Genomic DNA, 17257 nt, shown 5'->3' with positions numbered 1-17257 from the left:
CACTGTCGGAGGGTCAGCGCTGAGAGAGCGCTGCACTGTCGGAGGGCCAGTGCTGAGAGAGCGCTGCACTGTCGGAGGGTCAGCACTGAGGGAGCAGGCACTGTCGGAAGGTCAGTGCTGAGGGAATGCCGCACTGTCGGAGGGTCAGCGCTGAAGGAGTGGGCACTGTTGGAAGGTCAGCACTGAGGGAGCGCCGCACTGTCGGAGGGTCAGCGCTGAAGGAGCAGGCACTGTCGGAGGGTCAGTGCTGAGGGAGCGCCGCACTGTCGGAGGGTCAGCGCTGAGGGAGCGCCGCACTGTCGGAGGGCCAGTGCTGAGGGAGCACTGCACAGTCGGAGGGCCAGTGCTGAGAGAGCGCTGCACTGTCGGAGGGTCAGCGCTGAGGGAGCGCCGCACTGTCGGAGGGTCAGCGCTGAAGGAGCAGGCACTGTCGGAGGGTCAGTGCTGAGGGAGCGCTGCACTGTCGGAGGGTCAGCGCTGAAGGAGCGGGCACTGTCAGAGGGTCAGCACTGAGGGAGCGCCGCACTGTCGGAGGGTCAGTGCTGAGGGAGCGCTGCACTGTCGGAGGGTCAGCGCTGAAGGAGTGGGCACTGTCGGAGGGTCAGTGCTGAGGGAGCGCTGCACAGTCGGAGGGCCAGTGCTGAGAGAGCGCTGCACTGTCGGAGGGTCAGCGCTGAGGGAGCGCCGCACTGTCGGAGGGTCAGCGCTGAAGGAGCAGGCACTGTCGGAGGGTCAGTGCTGAGGGAGCGCTGCACTGTCGGAGGGTCAGCGCTGAAGGAGCGGGCACTGTCGGAGGGTCAGCACTGAGGGAGCGCCGCACTGTCGGAGGGTCAGTGCTGAGGGAGCGCTGCACTGTCGGAGGGTCAGCGCTGAAGGAGTGGGCACTGTCGGAGGGTCAGTGCTGAGGGTGTGCCGCACTGTCAGAGGGTCAGTGCTGAGGGAGTGCCGCACTGTCGGAAGGTCAGTGCTGAGGAGTTGCTGCACTGCTGGAGTATTTGTGTGTTGCTCTGAAAGGGCTAATGCAGCAGAATGCCATAGAGGCCAAAGCTGAATTAATGTCATTTGGACTTATGGACAGGACAGCCTGAAAGGAGTGAATGTTAACATTTTGTCCTCCTCTTGATCAATGTAATAATGATGATCCTATCAATGTATTGGACTTTTAAGAGAAAACAATTTCTGAGGTACAGGTTATATTCCAAATTGGATGCTAAGTCAGAAGCTGAACAAGTGAATACACTTTTATGTGAACCTGGGTGTACAGCTTATGATGTTATGGTAATAGAAGTATCAAATAGTTTCGAACTTAATGAATATCTTTGATAATTACTTCAGTATCCAAATAAACAAAATTCTGGAAAGAGTACAATTTAGCAGGAGTAATCAATATGTAGGGGAATACATAAATGATTTCATTATAGATGTCTCTGGATTAGTGGAAAAATACAACAAAAGTAACTTTAAATCAGAATTTATAAGGAGCGCAATTGATGTGGCAATGTCTGATGAACCTTTGTCAGATGTATTACGGTCCAAAGAAGACCGGACTTTGGAGAAGACTATTCAGATGGTGAGTGAAAACAAATGTCAGAAAACAACACCGATCAATCTTAAGAGATTAAGATTAATTTTGGCAAAGAAGTTCAATAGAAACAATTCAATTTGTAAAATACACAAACATAAATAATACACATAAGAAGCCAGGATAGGAAGTAGACCAGCACTGTAGTCAGTGCCCAGCTATTACAAGTGAATGCTTTATTTCTCATGAAATAGGTTACTTGAAGAAAATATGCAGATATTGAACGCAGTTTCCGAAAAAAAGCAAACAATAAACTTTAAATGGCCTTCTTCTGAGGCAGGGTCCGGGTTGACTTATTTCCACTGCAGAGCATGGGTCCCGAGGTGACAGACCAGTCCAGTACTGCATTCACAGACCCTGCCTCAGCTGGGCCGTGTGTTGTTTGGGGAGGTGGGCAGGAAGCTCAGGTTTCCACACACTCCTTTCAGTCTTTGCTGTTGGCCTTGGCATGGGCCTGTCAGACATGCTCGATGCTGTTGGAACGTTTGTGGATGCTTCTTCTCCAGTTGATGGTCTTGGGCTAGAGATCCCCGTTAGTTGCTGGGGACCATTGCATTTTTCACAGGCGTTTTGAGGACGTCTTTGAAGATTTCCTTCCACTCTCCGGCCACCAGCTCTCTGTGATGGGGAGTCTCAGAGCAGAGAGGCGCTTATGAAAGCATGTGATTGGAAGATGCAGTTGAGGTGTCCTGGCCAAAGCTGCTGGTTGAGAGTAACCGGTCCCTTTGCTGGGGATGTTGGCCTGAGAGAGGACGCTGATATTGAAATGTCTTCCTTAATGTCACAAAAACCAGCCATCACCTCCTGAACAGGATTTGGGCGGCACGGTGGCACAGTGGTTAGCTCTGCAGCCTCACAGTGCCAGGGACCGGGGTTCGATTCCACCTGTGGACGACTGTCTGTGTGGAGTTTGCACATTCTCCCCGTGTCTGTGTGGGCTTTCTCCAGGTGCTTCGGTTTCCTCCCACAGTCCAAAGATGAGCAGGTTAGGGTGGATTGGCCGTGATAAATTGCCCGTAGTGTTCGGGGATGTGTGGGTCACAGGGGGATGGGTCTGGGTGGGATGCTGCATGGGGTGGTGTGGACTTGTTGGGCCGAAGGGCCTGTTCCCACACTGTAAGGAATCTAATCCTTCAAAGCCTCTCTGTAAGCCACCATATCCGAGCACTGGTGCCAACAACTGCCTCACGGATCCAGTCACTAATTGGATGTTCCTGGCAGGACTGGGAGCTGATTGTTTCGACGACTGAAGTTTAAACACTTGGCAAGCATTGCGCAAACATAGTCTTTCTGAGGTAAACAAAACAATGAATCTGTTGCCAGTTAAACCATGTAATAGCAATTACATTTCCCAAGCCACACAACTTCAGACTGACTTTTGAGAACTCGTAACGTCTGCGAAAGTAACTCAACAGGGAAAGTGATTTTTTATATTTCAAAAATAAGCAGCTGAACTCACCCTGTGAGAACCCTGAAATTAATATTCAGAGTTGGGCCAGGGGATAATTCAAACAGATTGTAACATACTTCTGTCAACATTTTAAAGGTTTTTTTTCCATTCTTTCGTATCTAGTCTTCAGGAAGGTAAAGAGTTTTTTAATGAGGAATGTGGGTGATGAAGGACCTTGCCTTATAGTGTGTCTACAGTTTACATGGACTATTCCCATTATAAACACAGATATTCAGATTTACTATAGAAAAGCTGACATAATATACAATTAAACATGAGAATGAAAAGTAATATTTTGTTGATTATAAATGCTTAACTCATAAAACATCAAGGAACTGTAGCCTTGACCATCTTAGCCTGAGGAATGTGGCTCAGTTTATGCTGGTTCCATGATGATCATTGTGATATCCTGAGGGTGTGTGACTGTGTTAGGAGGGAGCAGTGATTACATGTTGCCCAGCTGGCTGAGTGAGTTCATACCAAACCCTTCCCATTGACAAATCTCTCAAACAAATCATGAAACCAAGAAACAAAGCATTGAAAAGCCACAGCAAGGCAGCAAGGGAGTATAAGCTCAAACAGCCTCTGTATTCAGGGTGTGGGGGGCATACATACGGGCTTGGTTATGAATGGAGCAGGCGTTATGAATGGAGCAGGGGTTATGAATGGAGTAGCGTGTTCAAAGAGTCAAACAGGCTGAGAGATCGAAGGGGAATTGCCGGTTGAAGGAAAGATGCAAAGGCAAGAGGAAAAAAAACAGAAAAATATCTGCGGTGAGAATTTACTGTCATGCCTGTGTTCTTTACAGACTTGGCCAGGAAACATTCCTTCAGGTTTTAATTAAACAGGTGGATGGTTCTATTGGTCAGTACCTCCATCCCTCAGGGAGTTGATATATTTGGATGTGTCACTGTGGCTTATACCACCAGACCACCACTAACCTCTCAAATGGGGTAACTCCAATATTTACTTAGCCATTTTGACTCTATGTAAACATAGCTGTTTGGGTGAGTGAGATGTTGTCTGAGAGATTTATTTTGCTTGGTTTGTCAATGTTGCAATCTCTCTTGTCTCACAGTATTTCACTGGCTGACAGATACACCGAGGATAATAGCCGAGGGATCCAAACATCTGTCTGACCAGGAGCCATCCATTATCTCCTGGGCTGGTCTGAGGGAGCAGAGCTTTTCTGCTGTAGGAGCTATTTACTGCAGCTACTGGAATCGGTACTGAAAACAAAAAATGCAGGAAATCACAGCAGGTCAGACAACATCCGTAGAGAGACAGAGAGGGACAGCAAGCTAGCATTTTGAAGTCACGTCAGCTTTGACGAAGAGTCAACTAGACTCAAAACGTTAGCTTGCCGTCTCTCTCAGTCTTTCCATGGATGCTGCCTGACCTGCTGTGATCTCCAGCATTTTTTGTTTAAAGGGCAGTCCTGCTGGCCAGCTCAGACCTTCACTGCCCTGGAGTGAGGTGGCAGACTGGAGAAACTCCTTTAATCCCAGATGAGGGAAGTGGAATCAGCGTCTACTGCCTCCTCTAAAATACTCGAATTGTAAGGAGCAATTTACCGCTCAGAGAAAGAAATAAATCCCATTGTTTTACTGTACATATCCCACCCAGTGTAATCCCACTCTCCCCCTCACATTCCACACCCTGTAATATCCCACCCAGTGTAATCCCACTTTCCCCCTCACATTCCACACCCTTTAATATCCCACCCAGTCTAATCCCACTCTCCCCCTCACATTCCACACCCTTTAATATCCCACCCAGTGTAATCCCACTCTCCCCCTCACATTCCACACCCTTTAATATCCCACCCAGTCTAATCCCACTCTCCCCCTCACATTCCACACCCTTTAATATCCCACCCAGTCTAATCCCACTCTCCCCGTCACATTCCACACCCTTTAATATCCCAACCAGTGTAATCCCACTCTCCCCCTCATATCCCTCTCCCTTTAATATCCCACCCAGTCTAATCCTACTCTCCCCTTCACATCCTGCACCTTTTAATATCCCACCCAGTCTAATCCCACTCTCGCCCTCACTCCCCGCACCTTTTAATATCCCACCCAGTCTAATCCCACTCTCGCCCTCACTCCCCGCTCCCTTTAATATCCCACCCAGTCTAATCCCACTGTCTCTCTCACCCTTTAACATTCTTCCTTTAACAGGTTATATTCTGGTTCTGTTTTGATATAGAGTCTCCGGGATTCCCTGGGTGAATGAGTCGGTCCTTTGAGTTATTCTGTCTGATCTGTAGGTGGCATTGTCCCAGTCGCTGTCTTCATGCAGACTGCAGCACGGCTGAGCTGACTGCGGTTCATTTTGATGTCAATGATGAGTGGTTTGGGTTTTGGTGAGCCCAGGGTCAGTTTAATGATGTGCCGCCATTTATCACACTGACTGGTTTACGTGGCCCCTGATTTAGAGCCTCTCCCTCCTCTCTATTTCTGCCTGACGCACTCACGGAGCATCAAGTGGAAATGCTGCCCTCATGACAGTTTGTAAATGCTTTGAACCAACTTGCTCAGACAGATTGCAAGACAGCTTTGGGACAGCCGGTGCTGGAATCCATCATGCCTAGCTTAGAAGCAGGTACATTACCATTGCAGCACAAGAGCTCTCTGTGGCTGTGTCCTGGGCCCTGGTTAAAAATGCTCACGCCTGGGAAGACCACATGGCCTGAGTTTCAAGTGCCGAGGAGATTCCATCAAATCCAACTGGCACCACCTGTACTGCGCTGATCACCACATCCACTGGCATCGACACTCGCAGCTCGGAGCCCTGAGTTAGGAATTCACTTAAGACTCACACCTACTTTCAACTCTGTAATTTCCCTCCCTTCCTGCTGCCCCTGGCCTCCCACTTTCTGATTTCCGTGAACTTGAATTTATCCAAAACACTGCTTCTCTGTGTCTGACCTTTCAGCTGGTTTAGATCACCCTGGGCTCTAATACTTACACTAGTCATCACCCCAGCTCAAATCCTCAATCACCTCCCAATCCTGCTGCCTCCTTCAGCCCTGACGGCCCTCCGAGATTTCAATGCTCATTAAAATCTGGCTTTTTGTGCTTCTCAGATTTGAATTGTTTCGCTGTTGGGGGCCAAGCCTCCTTCAGTTGCTCTTTATCCTTTCATGGGCGAAGGGCGTTGCTGGTAAGAGCGGAACTGCACCGAGGGGCTTGACCAGCCATCGCTGAACAGCCAGTCACATCACTGTGGGCTTAGAATCACATGTAAAACCAGAAGAAATAGGAACAAGAGTAGGCCATTCGGCCCCTTGAGCCTGCTTCACCATTCAATAGGATCATGGCTGATCCAACATTCCTCATCTACTTTCCCGCCCTTTCCCCTTATCCCTGAGACTGATCACAAATCTATCAATCTCAGCCTTACATATACACGAGGCTGTTCTCCTACACAAAGCTGTCTGTTGTAAGGAATTCCAAAGACTTCACAACCCTCTGGGAAAAGCTATTCCTCATTATCTCAGTCTTAAATTGGCGCTCCTTAATTCTGGGACCAGTCCAGGTAAATCCAGGTAAGATTTCCTTCCTCAAAGTACGTTAGTTAACCAGATGAGGATTTTTGCAACAATTGATGGTAATTTCTTGGCACAGTTGTAGCTCTGCCAGTGAGTTCCTCAGTTCTAGAATTCCTCTCTCTCCCGCCCCCGCTCTTTGTCTTCCTCCTCCTTCCTCAAAAATACACTCATTCAGATGCACCGAGGTACCTTGGGGAATGTTTTACTATAAAGAAGGTGCTAGGGAGATACAGGTGATATTGTTGTAGTAGAATGATTCGTAGCAGCTGGTTTAGGGGTCACTTGTGCTGACTGCCTGCCCCTCTTCTGCAGTTATGTTCAAGCTCGGGCACCCTTGCAGAGAGAGCATGTGGTGAGCTGCACCACTTTCGGTACAGGGAGCTGCGGGGGTGGGATTGCATTATTTCCCCCTTCAACTCCATTTTGATTTATTCACTGCCCTCCCCCTTCACTTTTGTTTTTATCTCGTGTAAGCATGACCTTCATCGGACCTTGCTTGTTGCTGGTTTCCTGGCCACATGGCTGTATTTCCTGGTGGTGGAAAATATAGAATAAAGATTTTGCTGAATGATATCTTATTTAGTGAGTCGCTGCGCACACCACCACGGGTGACAGAATTGCTGCTGTATAGTGGTAGTATGCGAGATAAACAAAAAGAAAATAAAACAAAGATGGGGAAAAAGAAATAAACATGGGATTCAGATGCACCTCACTTAAAAAAATAACTGTAGAGTTTATTCTCGGGACTGTGATTGGCCTGTTCACTGCACAGGAATAGATGAGAATTGGCTTCAGTTCCGATCTGGACTGTATGGGATAATTTAGAGAGGGGGCCAATCTTTCACAATTTATACAAAACCATGTTTCAAATTGAGGTTTGTAATCCCCTGATTTAGCCCATAATTTAGTTATTCACAGGCATAGTGGATTTCTGCCAGCACTATAAATGACATTGGAATTTACAGAAGTGTATTAAACACAGGCACTTGGGAAGTGACAATGCACTTTAGAATGTGTTTTTCACAAACACAGAGAGTGATTGACCTCAGAATGACTGACAGCGCTACTTACTATCCTTGGCACTAAATCAACATTTGATGGAGTGTGGCATCAAGGCGCCCTAGCAAAACTGGAATCAGTGGGTATTGGGGCGGAAATCTCTCCACTGTTGAAATCATATCTGGCATGTCGGAAAATGGCTGTGGTTGTTGGAAGTCAGTCGTCTCAGCTCCAGGAGTTCCTCAGGGCAGTGTCCTAGGGCCTACCATCTTAAGCTGCTTCATCAATGACCTTCCCTCCATCATAAGGTCAGAAGTGGGATGTTCACCGATGATTGCACAATGTTCAGCGCCATTTGCAGCTCCTCAAATACTGAAGCAGTTTGTGTTCAACTGCAACAAGATCTGAGCAATGTCCAGGCTTGGACTGACAAGTGGCAAATGATATTTGTGCCATGGAAATACCAGGCTATGACCATCTCTAATAAGAGAGAATCCAATCACTGTCCCTTGACATTCAGTGGTGTTGCTTTCACTGAATCCCCTACGGCCGACATCCTGGGGGTTCAAATTGATCAGAAACTGGACTGGACTAACCACATGAATGCAGTGTATACAAAAGTAGGTCAGCTGCTGGGAATACTGCGACAAGTAACTCACTTCCTGACTCCCAAAGCCTGTCCACCATCTACAAGGATCAAGTCAAGAGTGAGATAGAATACTCCCCACTTGCCCAGATGAATGCAGCCCCAACAACACTGAAGAAGCTCAACACCGCCCTGGACAAAGCAGCCCCCATGTGATTGGCACCACATCCACAAATATTCACTCCCTCCCCCACCAACGCTCGGTAGCCGCGGAGTATGCTATCTACAAGGTACACTGCAGAAATTCAACAGGTGCTCTTCCAACAGCACTTTGCAGGACTCTCCCAGCTGGAGCAAACAAGGGAGGCAGGTACATTGGAACACCACCAGCATTCTCTCTGAGTTTCTGCAGCTGCTCCGAGGGCTCCATGCGCAGGAGTTTGTGTCAAAATGTCAATCATGGCATCGTTGTCTGCTTCCAGACATTGTTGCACACGTGGACATTGTTGGCTTCTGCGACTGGACAGAGAACAAGAGGAAATGCTGTGCAGCGGCCCCTGTAAATACCCTGCCACCCCTCACACTGTGAGACCTGGCGTCAGGGCTTTGTCTCACTCTGGCTAGGAGTTACTGCTTTATGGAGAAAGAATTACGGCCAATCTGTTGCCTCACAACTCCATTGCAGGAACACCCCCAATCCCTCCAGTTGCCAGGAGATGAACCCAGTTGTCCAATACACATTCAGAACAAGGTGAGGGGCTGTTACTGCACATAGGAGTCTGACCATACAAGGGCAGGAGGTTGCGGTGAGCGTGTAACCTTCCTCTCTGTTTAACAGGGATCAATTCAGATCTTACTCGCATTTGCCATTCCTCAGGAGCCAGTGCCTGTGCCAGTATGTGTGCTGGTTTCACGGATTTGCCATTCCAGTTTGGCAAAAGAAAGCTCTGTGGGTGACCCTGGTGTTATTGTCTCGGTGATATCTCAGGCATTCCACCAGGAGAATGGCCAAGAGCGGGAAATCTGTCAGACTCACCACATCAGGGGCCAGATATACACTCTAGCCACAGTGCCAGCTCAGTGCAGGATGTGGACCGGCCTCTGAGCTCCAGGGTCTGTGGTCTCAGTCCGTACTGAGCCCTGAGGAAGGGCACTGCCTGGGGACATGGTGACTGATTTTGGAATTCAGTCTGTTTGAGAATATTATTAATCCAGCATAAACTCTGAGAGATCTGTGATCAGGAAGGATTGAGACAGACTACAATATTATCAACATGATGTTGAAGGAATGGACAGCACACAGATAGAGTTCCTACAATTCTTTATTACATATTTCTGTAAATGTCATTGCAGATTCACATGACTGTGCGAATAAAAATGAGGCAGGAAGCTTCAGGCATTGATAGGAGCAGTATGAGTTGTGAGGCTACAAGCTTTATTTACAAGATATATCCTTGCTGACTATGGTCTCTGGTTTTCTCTGCTGATATAATGCGGGCTGCTTTGAATACAGATGTTTAGCAAGAAGGATATTGTTACCAGGAGCCAGGAGCCCAAGGGATCTGTCACCCAGCGATCAGGTATCAGGGGAGGGGATATGATGTTAGCATTGATAAGAAATTGCGAGATGGTTGCCACCCTGCAGTGTGACTTTAAACACTGACCCGCACCCTCACCCCCAGTTCAAACTGTAACCTCAAATCCCAGTCTCTATTGCTGATATTTCTCTGGATTGATTGCCTTTCTAACCGTGGATTTTTCTGCAGAGCGGTGATCAGAGGAAATAGAAAAGCCTGGCCCTGCAGGACGAGAGACAGCTTTACATTTCAGCCTCTTTCCCAACTTTACATTAAGACCTCAGCTGGGGGCATGCCCCTTCCCCAGGGTCTGAGTATCAGTGAATGGTCGCTCCCGTCCTCATTCTGCCAGACACTTCCTGGTGGTTTGTCCATCTTTCCCCACATGAGTGTCTCGTCTTTTTCTTGGCTGTGCCAAGGTTCTGAAAACCGATGTGAGGCTTCCTAGCATTGGCCTGTGTTGCGAATCAAACAGATTGAATTTCTACATTTCCAGGTGCAGGGGGATATGTGTTGGCGATGCCGAGTCTGCTGGTGGAATCACTCACAGCCTTAGGGGGCAGTTGGACCGGACCAGGCCTTTATTACTGAGACAGCCACTGTGCTTGTTAGCTCTGGAACCTTTCCCTGAGCCATTGTCAACTGTTTGATAGAAACTGCCCAGTTTGCAGATCACTGCAGAGACCGCTTGATGGTCAACCTATTGGCGTGAGACTGGAGTCACGTATAGGTCCAGACTGCAGCTATTGATGGAAGGTTTCCTTAAATCCCTAAAGAGCATTTGTGAATCAGTTGGTTTTTACAACAGACAATAAAAACTGAGCTTTTATTCACAACATTGAGCGAGCAGTATCAGGATCATCAATCCAGCAACATCACCATTTCACCACTGGACTCACTCAGACTCTCCTGGGATCATGAATGAGCTTGTGAGCTGCTACATCTTGTGTCGTGGTGAAGTGGAATTGCCTTACCCATTCCCATCCCGTGAGCTGCCACAGCTCACTCTCAGTGACAGCTGAATCCTATCTCTCACTGTTTCCAGCTCAATGCCACTCCCTCAGACCTCCTCAGACTGTTTTCTCATTTGGTGTGAATCTACAGAGGAGTAGGGCTGGCTGCAAAGGGGCTGAGATTACAGTGTGGGGTCTGGGGCTGGGGCAGTGGAGTGTAATTGGAAGATGTAGTTAGATTACAGGGGTTTAGATGAATGCAGGTGGGGGTGTGGGGGTGATGGGGTACAGAGGAGCTCCAATGGCGGTCTCACCTTGGCGAGCTGGTGGGAGCTGGACTTTGTGTCAGTGCCAGTTTGAGTGCCCATTAAATCAGTCCTGAAGAAACTTGGCTTCAGCCTGGACAGGTTACACTGCTGACCATGATGTTAAGTAAAGCCAAATAAATGATACCAAGCAGTGCCCACCAGGTGAGGGGATTGTTATACCATGGCAGGGGAAGAGATTCTTTCCAATCCATTTGGACCAGAACAGGCCTCTCAGATTCAGTTGCTATGATCCAGGTGCTGAGCCCAGGTAACATTATCCTGCTAATTGCAGATTTAATATTAATTGTGTGTACTTTTTTTGGTGATGGTTCCAGGGGTAGCACAACCTAGTATCTGTAGTGCTGTCTCCTGTTTCGACTGCCTCGATGTCTCCTGGGCTTCAATCTCCTGTAGCCACTGGTACTTTGTCTGCCATTAGCAAAATACTTGCCAAAGGCCCGTTGGAGGCCTACTTGCCTGGCAAGACGCTCACACGGCTGAAACTCCTCACACTTCTCCCGGTTTAACTCATATGGAGACTTGAATCGGCCCCTGCTGCTGGAATACATCAGAAACAATCAGCTCTTTCATCATAAATAAATTCCATTTTGTAGAGGATTACACAGAAATGACAGACACTGGCCATTGGCCCAACCCCCAGCTTTTGCCATCACATCTTGTCAACATTTCTTTCAGAGACAACACGGTGTGGAGCTGGATGAACACAGCAGGCCAGGCAGCATCAGAGGAGCAGGAAAGAAACATTCTTTCCCCCTCATGTCCTTATACAACTTTCTATTAAGGATATTATACAATAGGCCATTCAGGCCCATCAACCCTGTTCTGCCATTCACCAGGAGCAGAGTTGACCCATTCCCTCAGCTCCAATTTCCTATTTAAATTCCAAATCCCAATTCGCTTTAATCAGTGTATACTATTCACCTTAACTGCTGCCTATGGGCAGAGAGTTCCCTTAATCTCACCCCTCTGGATGAACGAGGCAACCCCGAATTCCTGATTAGATTCGTTGGTGACTGTCTCATTTTTGTGGCCCCAGTTTTGTCTCCTTTACAAGTGGAAACATTTTGACCATGTTTACTCTGTCAATATCTTTCAGAATTTATTGAATTTTTCAGACAACCTCTTAGTCTTTGTTCTTTCTTGATTTGTACCTTGAGATTATCTTGGCCTAGGCCAGGAGTTTTATAAAACAGCATTTGGTAAAATGTTGGCATCATCTCCTGAGATTGTAAAGGGAGTTACTGACCTGTCCCAGTGGCTGGGAAGTCTCGGTTGTCTCATAAAGGAGTTAGCATCTCTCCTCCCGAGGAACAGAACTGCAGGATTGTAGACAAATGGAGTCAATTCATTCGAAAAGATACAGACTTTAGAAAATGTAGCCCCCTTCCATCAGTCCATCTGATATTTCAGTGTCACTCCGCCAGCATCGCTCCCTCCTGTATTACCTCCCTACCGATGTCGGTTCCCCAGGCCCTTACCCCAGGGTCTCTCCCCCTTCTCCCTCCCCATGTCTCTTCCCCATGGCCCTTCCCCTTCTCCCCCATGTCGCTCCCTAGGGTCTCTCCCCCTTCTCCCTCCCCATGTCTCTTCCCCATGGCCCTTCCCCTTCTCCCCCTTGTCGCTCCCTAGGGTCTCTCCCCCTTCTCCCTCCCCCAGGGTCCCTCTCTCCAGAGTTAGCCCTGCTCTCATTTTATGATTCGATGAAGATCAATGTTTCCATAATGTAACCTTCTGGCCACAAAAGTTCTACTTACAATCATCTATTTCATTGGATTCGGAAGAATCTGTGAGGAGAAAATATCGGCAGTTAGGAAATTCAGCAAAACTGCACTAAACCACCAAACCATAAGTAGTTATACAACTAAACGGTCCCAGCTCAAACTGAGTTTCCACTGGTAGGCAAAACGAAATACCTCGCAGAACTGATTTAAACAAGAAATCACTGGGGTTTGAAACCACATCATTGAGAATGAATCCTAGTGTGGTGACTGGCGTGTGAGGAGTGTTCACATTGATGTGGACAGTAGACTGGCGTTCTGCTCAGAGGTCCCTCCTAAAGGTGGTAGGACGGGTTATCAGGGGAGTTAAGATGTTCTACAGGTCACTCACCTTTATCAGCCGTGGTATAGATTACAAGAGCAGGGACGTTATGTTGGAACTGGGCGGAACTTTGGTTAGACAGCAGTGGGAGCACTGTGCACAGTTCTGGTCTCCACACTATAGGAAGGATGTGATTACACTGGAGGGGTAGCAAAGGAGATTCCCCAGGATGTTACCTGGGACGGAGAATTGCAGCGATGAAGTGAGGCTGGATAAGCTTGGGTTGTTTTACTTGGAGCAGAGAAGGCTGGGGTGGGGGTGGGGGGGGGGGGGGGTGGTTCCTGGTTGACTATGAGGGACATGGACAGGGTGGAAAGGAAATGGCTGTTCCCCTGAGTTGAAGGGTCAATAACAAGGGACATGAACTTAAGGTAAAAGGCAGGAAGTTTAGAGGGGATTTGACAAAACCTTTTCATCCAGATGTGTGGATCTGGAATGCACAGCCGGAGGGGGGGGGAGTTGAGGCAGTTCACAAAGGCAGCTCCCCACCACCTTCTCAAGGGCAACTAGGAAGGGGAATAAATGCTGGGCCCAGCCAATGACAACTACATCCCACAAAAATGAATAAATTTAAAAATGCACCCTTTAAAATAGTACTTGGTGAGCACTCGAAATGTTGCGACATACAAGCCTTAGTGCAACAAACTCAGAACTCACACTCGTCCAGCTCACATTCCAAACGCCTCACATTCTGCACATAACCCAGAGTTTCAATGTTTCACATTCCCAACCTGATGGAGATAGCCTCGTTCTCCTGGCTGCCTCCTAAAAACACTGGCTGGGCACAAGTCCTGTTAACCCCCGTGAGCTGATTCCAATCACTACAATAACTTTCCCAAGCAAACACTCTTTGTGCTCAGAGCCGTGAACTAGTCTGAAACCTCTGAAAGAAACAATGCAAAGTGAAAAGGTATCTGGATGGGTATATGATTAGGAAGGGATTGGAGGGATATGGGCCAAATGCTGACAAATGGGACTAGATCAAGTCAGCATGGACCCGATGGAGTGAATGATCTGTTTCTGAGGTGTATTTCTCTATAACTTTTTGCAGGGTGGTGGCAGTGGGAGAGAGAAGGGAAGACAAGGGGGGGAATGGGAAAAGGAGAGAAGAGAGAGAGGAGGAGGGGGGAAAGGCAGAGGGAAAGATCAGGCCCTCAGGGTCCAGACTGCAGCTTGGAATAGGTGGGGATACTGTAACAGGGCCAGACACTTTCTATATCGGTCTCAGATCTCTCTCATGTTGGACACATGTCTCATGTCCATTCCAAAAACAGCTCAGAGAATCTATGGAATAACTGATGAATAATGACTGCAGGATCAGGATGAAAATCCCAGTTTCTGGGGGAGGTTGGTTTGAGTTTGCTGTTCCCTACCTCAGCGATCGCTCAGCGTCTCCACTGGCCTGATTCTCTGATCATCTGGAGCTAATTGCTGGCCAAACCACCAGCACCACATGAGCGTCCACGCTGCTGCTGTAATTTGTACAGGCTGTCTCTTGTAAATTTGGGAATTAATTGGACATGGAAGTAACTAGCCAGGAAGCTTTAACTAATTAGACTAAAACTGGTTCTCTGTAAATTTCAGAGTTGCCTGACTCGCAGCAGCAAAACCTGCCCAAGTGAACGATTAGCATCTGCAATCAGAAGTGGTGGGGGACGCGGGACCGCAGTACCTTATTGATCCTCGTCATTGGTGAGGTGTGCGAGCCTGTGTCTTTAATGGCATTTTGAGATGAATGTTAAACAGATGACGGCCTCACAGACAGGGGACTGACAGAACGTTTACATCAGCCCGAGATGGCACAAACCGTGTGGCTTCACGTCTTAAACATAAAACCCAATTCCGACAGTGCCCATTCCCTCAGCACTGACCCTCCGACAGTGCCCATTCCCTCAGCACTGACCCTCCGATAGTGCCCACTCCCTCAGCACTGACCCTCCGACAGTGCGGCACTCCCTCAGCACTGACCCTCCGACAGTGCCCACTCCCTCAGCACTGACCCTCCGACAGTGCGGCGCTCCCTCAGCACTGACCCTCCGACAGTGCCCACTCCCTCAGCCCTGACCCTTCGACAGTGCCCACTCCCTCAGCACTGACCCTCCGACAGTGCCCACTCCCTCAGCACTGACCCTCCGACAGTGCCCACTCCCTCAGCACTGACCCTCCGACAGTGCGGCGCTCCCTCAGCACTGACCCTCCGACACTGCCCACTCCCTCAGCACACCCTCCGACAGTGCCCACTCCCTCAGCCCTGACCCTCCGACAGTGCCCACTCCCTCAGCACTGACCCTCCGACAGTGCGGCGCTCCCTCAGCACTGACCCTCCGACAATGCGGCACTCCCTCAGCACTGACTCTCCGACAGTGCGGCACTCCCTCAGCACTGACCCTCCGACAGTGCAGCGCTCCCTCAGCACTGACCCTCCGACAGTGCGGCGCTCCCTCAGCACTGACTCTCCGACAGCGCCCACTCCCACACTACTGACCCTTCGACAGTGCCCACTCCCACAGTACTGACCCTCCGACAGTGCGGCACTCCCTCAGCACTGACCCTCCCACAGTGCGGTGCTCCCGCAGCACTGACTTTCCGACAGTGCAACACTCCCTCAGCACTGACCCTCCCACAGTGCCCACACCCTCCGCACTGACCCTCCGACATGGCCCACTCCTTCAGCACTGATCCTCCGACAATGCGCACTCCCTCAGCATTGACCATCCATCAGTGCAGCTGTCCCTCAGCACTGACTCTCCGACAGTGTGGCCCTCCCTCAGCACTGACCCTCCAACAGTGCGGCGCTCCCTCAGTACTGACCCTCCGACAATGCGGCGCTCCCTCAGCACTGACCCTCCAACAGTGCAGTGCTCCCTCAGCACTGACTCTCCGACAGTGCAACACTCCCTCAGCACTGACCCTCCGACAGTGCCCACTCCTTCAGCACTGATCCTCCGACAGTGCACACTCCCTCAGCATTGACCATCCATCAGTGCAGCTCTCCCTCAACACTGACTCTCCGACAGTGCGACGCTCCCTCAGCTCTGACCCTCCCACAGTGCGGCGCTCCCTCAGCACTGACCCTCCGACAGTGCAGTGCTCCTTCAGCACTGACCCTCTGACAGTGCGCACTCCCTCAGCATTGACCCTCCATCAGTGCGGCACTGCCTCAGCATTGACCCTCCATCAGTGCGGCACTCCCTCAGCATTGACCCTCCATCAGTGCGGCGCTCCCTCAGCACTGACCCTCCGACAGTGTGATGCTCCCTCAGTACTGGGCTTCTTTGCCACAATAAGCTTTTGCTCTTCAAACATGGAAATGAGATTTAAATGTGCATCCAGTTGAGTGTCAGACCCACTTTGCGAAGGGTCATATTCTCAGGCTGCTTGTAAACCCAATATTGAAACACTAAATCTGTATATTAACGAACATTATACCATCAAGCAATAAGACAATCTTTCTTGTCCCGAGCATTTAGTTTTCAATGCTGTGCTCTCTCTCTCTAAAATCCCCCCAAGACATGGTTCGGGGGATTTGAAGGAAGCTTGTTTTGTTCGAGAGGAGTTCCTACCTGCAACACAGACAGCTGCCAGAGCACAGAGGCTGAGCAGAATCAGGGTCCTCATCTTATTCTTAGCACTTGGTCTGATTTTGTCTCTGTTACACAAACACGATCGGCCAGCATGTGTGTCTGAGGAACCCTGGGCTCAGGGACAGTTATAGGAGTTAGTTTATTTACACAGTGATGACGAAGCCTGATGATGATGGGGCTGGGCATCTTGGCACCGAGTCACAGTGGGACAGAAGAGCTATTATGAAATCAGCAGCTGCTGCCAAACTGACTCTCTTCGAGATTCTTTTCTTCAGAAAACTAATTTTTTTCAGGTAACGAGAAGCCCTGAATTCACAGAATCCTGAAGGTGTGGGTTTCACTGGGTGAAGTTTTGAATTTAGGCACAGGGAAGCTACTGTTGTTCCTGCAGATGTTTGGGATTTCAGCAGTAACGTACAGAATGTCACCCTCACAACATCTTGCTACGGTCACAGTCAGGAGTGGGTGTGGGTGGCTGCAGCAGAGGGAGAGTGAGGGGATGAAGGGAGGGGGTGTAGTGGGGTGGAGTGCCACAGTCTAG

General features: G+C 49.1%; 1 protein-coding gene across 2 annotated transcripts; it reads right to left on the bottom strand.

The window, feature by feature from the left end:
- Positions 1 to 9479: 9479 nt before the first annotated feature.
- LOC125447322 (matrix Gla protein-like) lies at positions 9480 to 16834 on the bottom strand. Of its 2 annotated transcripts, none has more exons than XM_048521651.1 (4): positions 16696 to 16834; positions 12787 to 12816; positions 12279 to 12348; positions 9480 to 11569 (listed from the first exon to the last, which is right to left on the bottom strand). In XM_048521651.1, exons 1-4 carry the CDS (start codon positions 16748 to 16750, stop codon positions 11359 to 11361), a joined length of 366 nt encoding a protein of 121 aa, XP_048377608.1. In that variant the 5' UTR covers positions 16751 to 16834; the 3' UTR covers positions 9480 to 11358. The 2 variants fall into 2 exon arrangements, with proteins under 2 accessions (XP_048377608.1, XP_048377609.1); XM_048521652.2 differs by having other exon boundaries at positions 9480 to 11566; positions 16696 to 16832.
- Positions 16835 to 17257: the final 423 nt, after the last annotated feature.

The sequence above is a fragment of the Stegostoma tigrinum genome, chromosome 38, assembly GCF_030684315.1.
Source record: "Stegostoma tigrinum isolate sSteTig4 chromosome 38, sSteTig4.hap1, whole genome shotgun sequence".
Taxonomy (NCBI): domain Eukaryota; kingdom Metazoa; phylum Chordata; class Chondrichthyes; order Orectolobiformes; family Stegostomatidae; genus Stegostoma; species Stegostoma tigrinum.
Note: the sequence above shows the minus strand (reverse complement) of the source record. Positions and strands in the feature narration are given on the sequence as shown.

Excerpts from the sequence above, each read along its gene's own strand:
- LOC125447322 (XM_048521651.1), bottom strand. The coding sequence starts at position 16,750 with ATGAGGACCCTGATTCTGCTCAGCCTCTGTGCTCTGGCAGCTGTCTGT. Across the intron at positions 12,817-16,695 it reads GGCAGCTGTCTGTGTTGCAG|ATTCTTCCGAATCCAATGAA; the intron begins GTAGGAACTCCT and ends TTCTCCTCACAG. Across the intron at positions 12,349-12,786 it reads ATCCAATGAAATAGATGATT|TTCTGTTCCTCGGGAGGAGA; the intron begins GTAAGTAGAACT and ends ACAATCCTGCAG.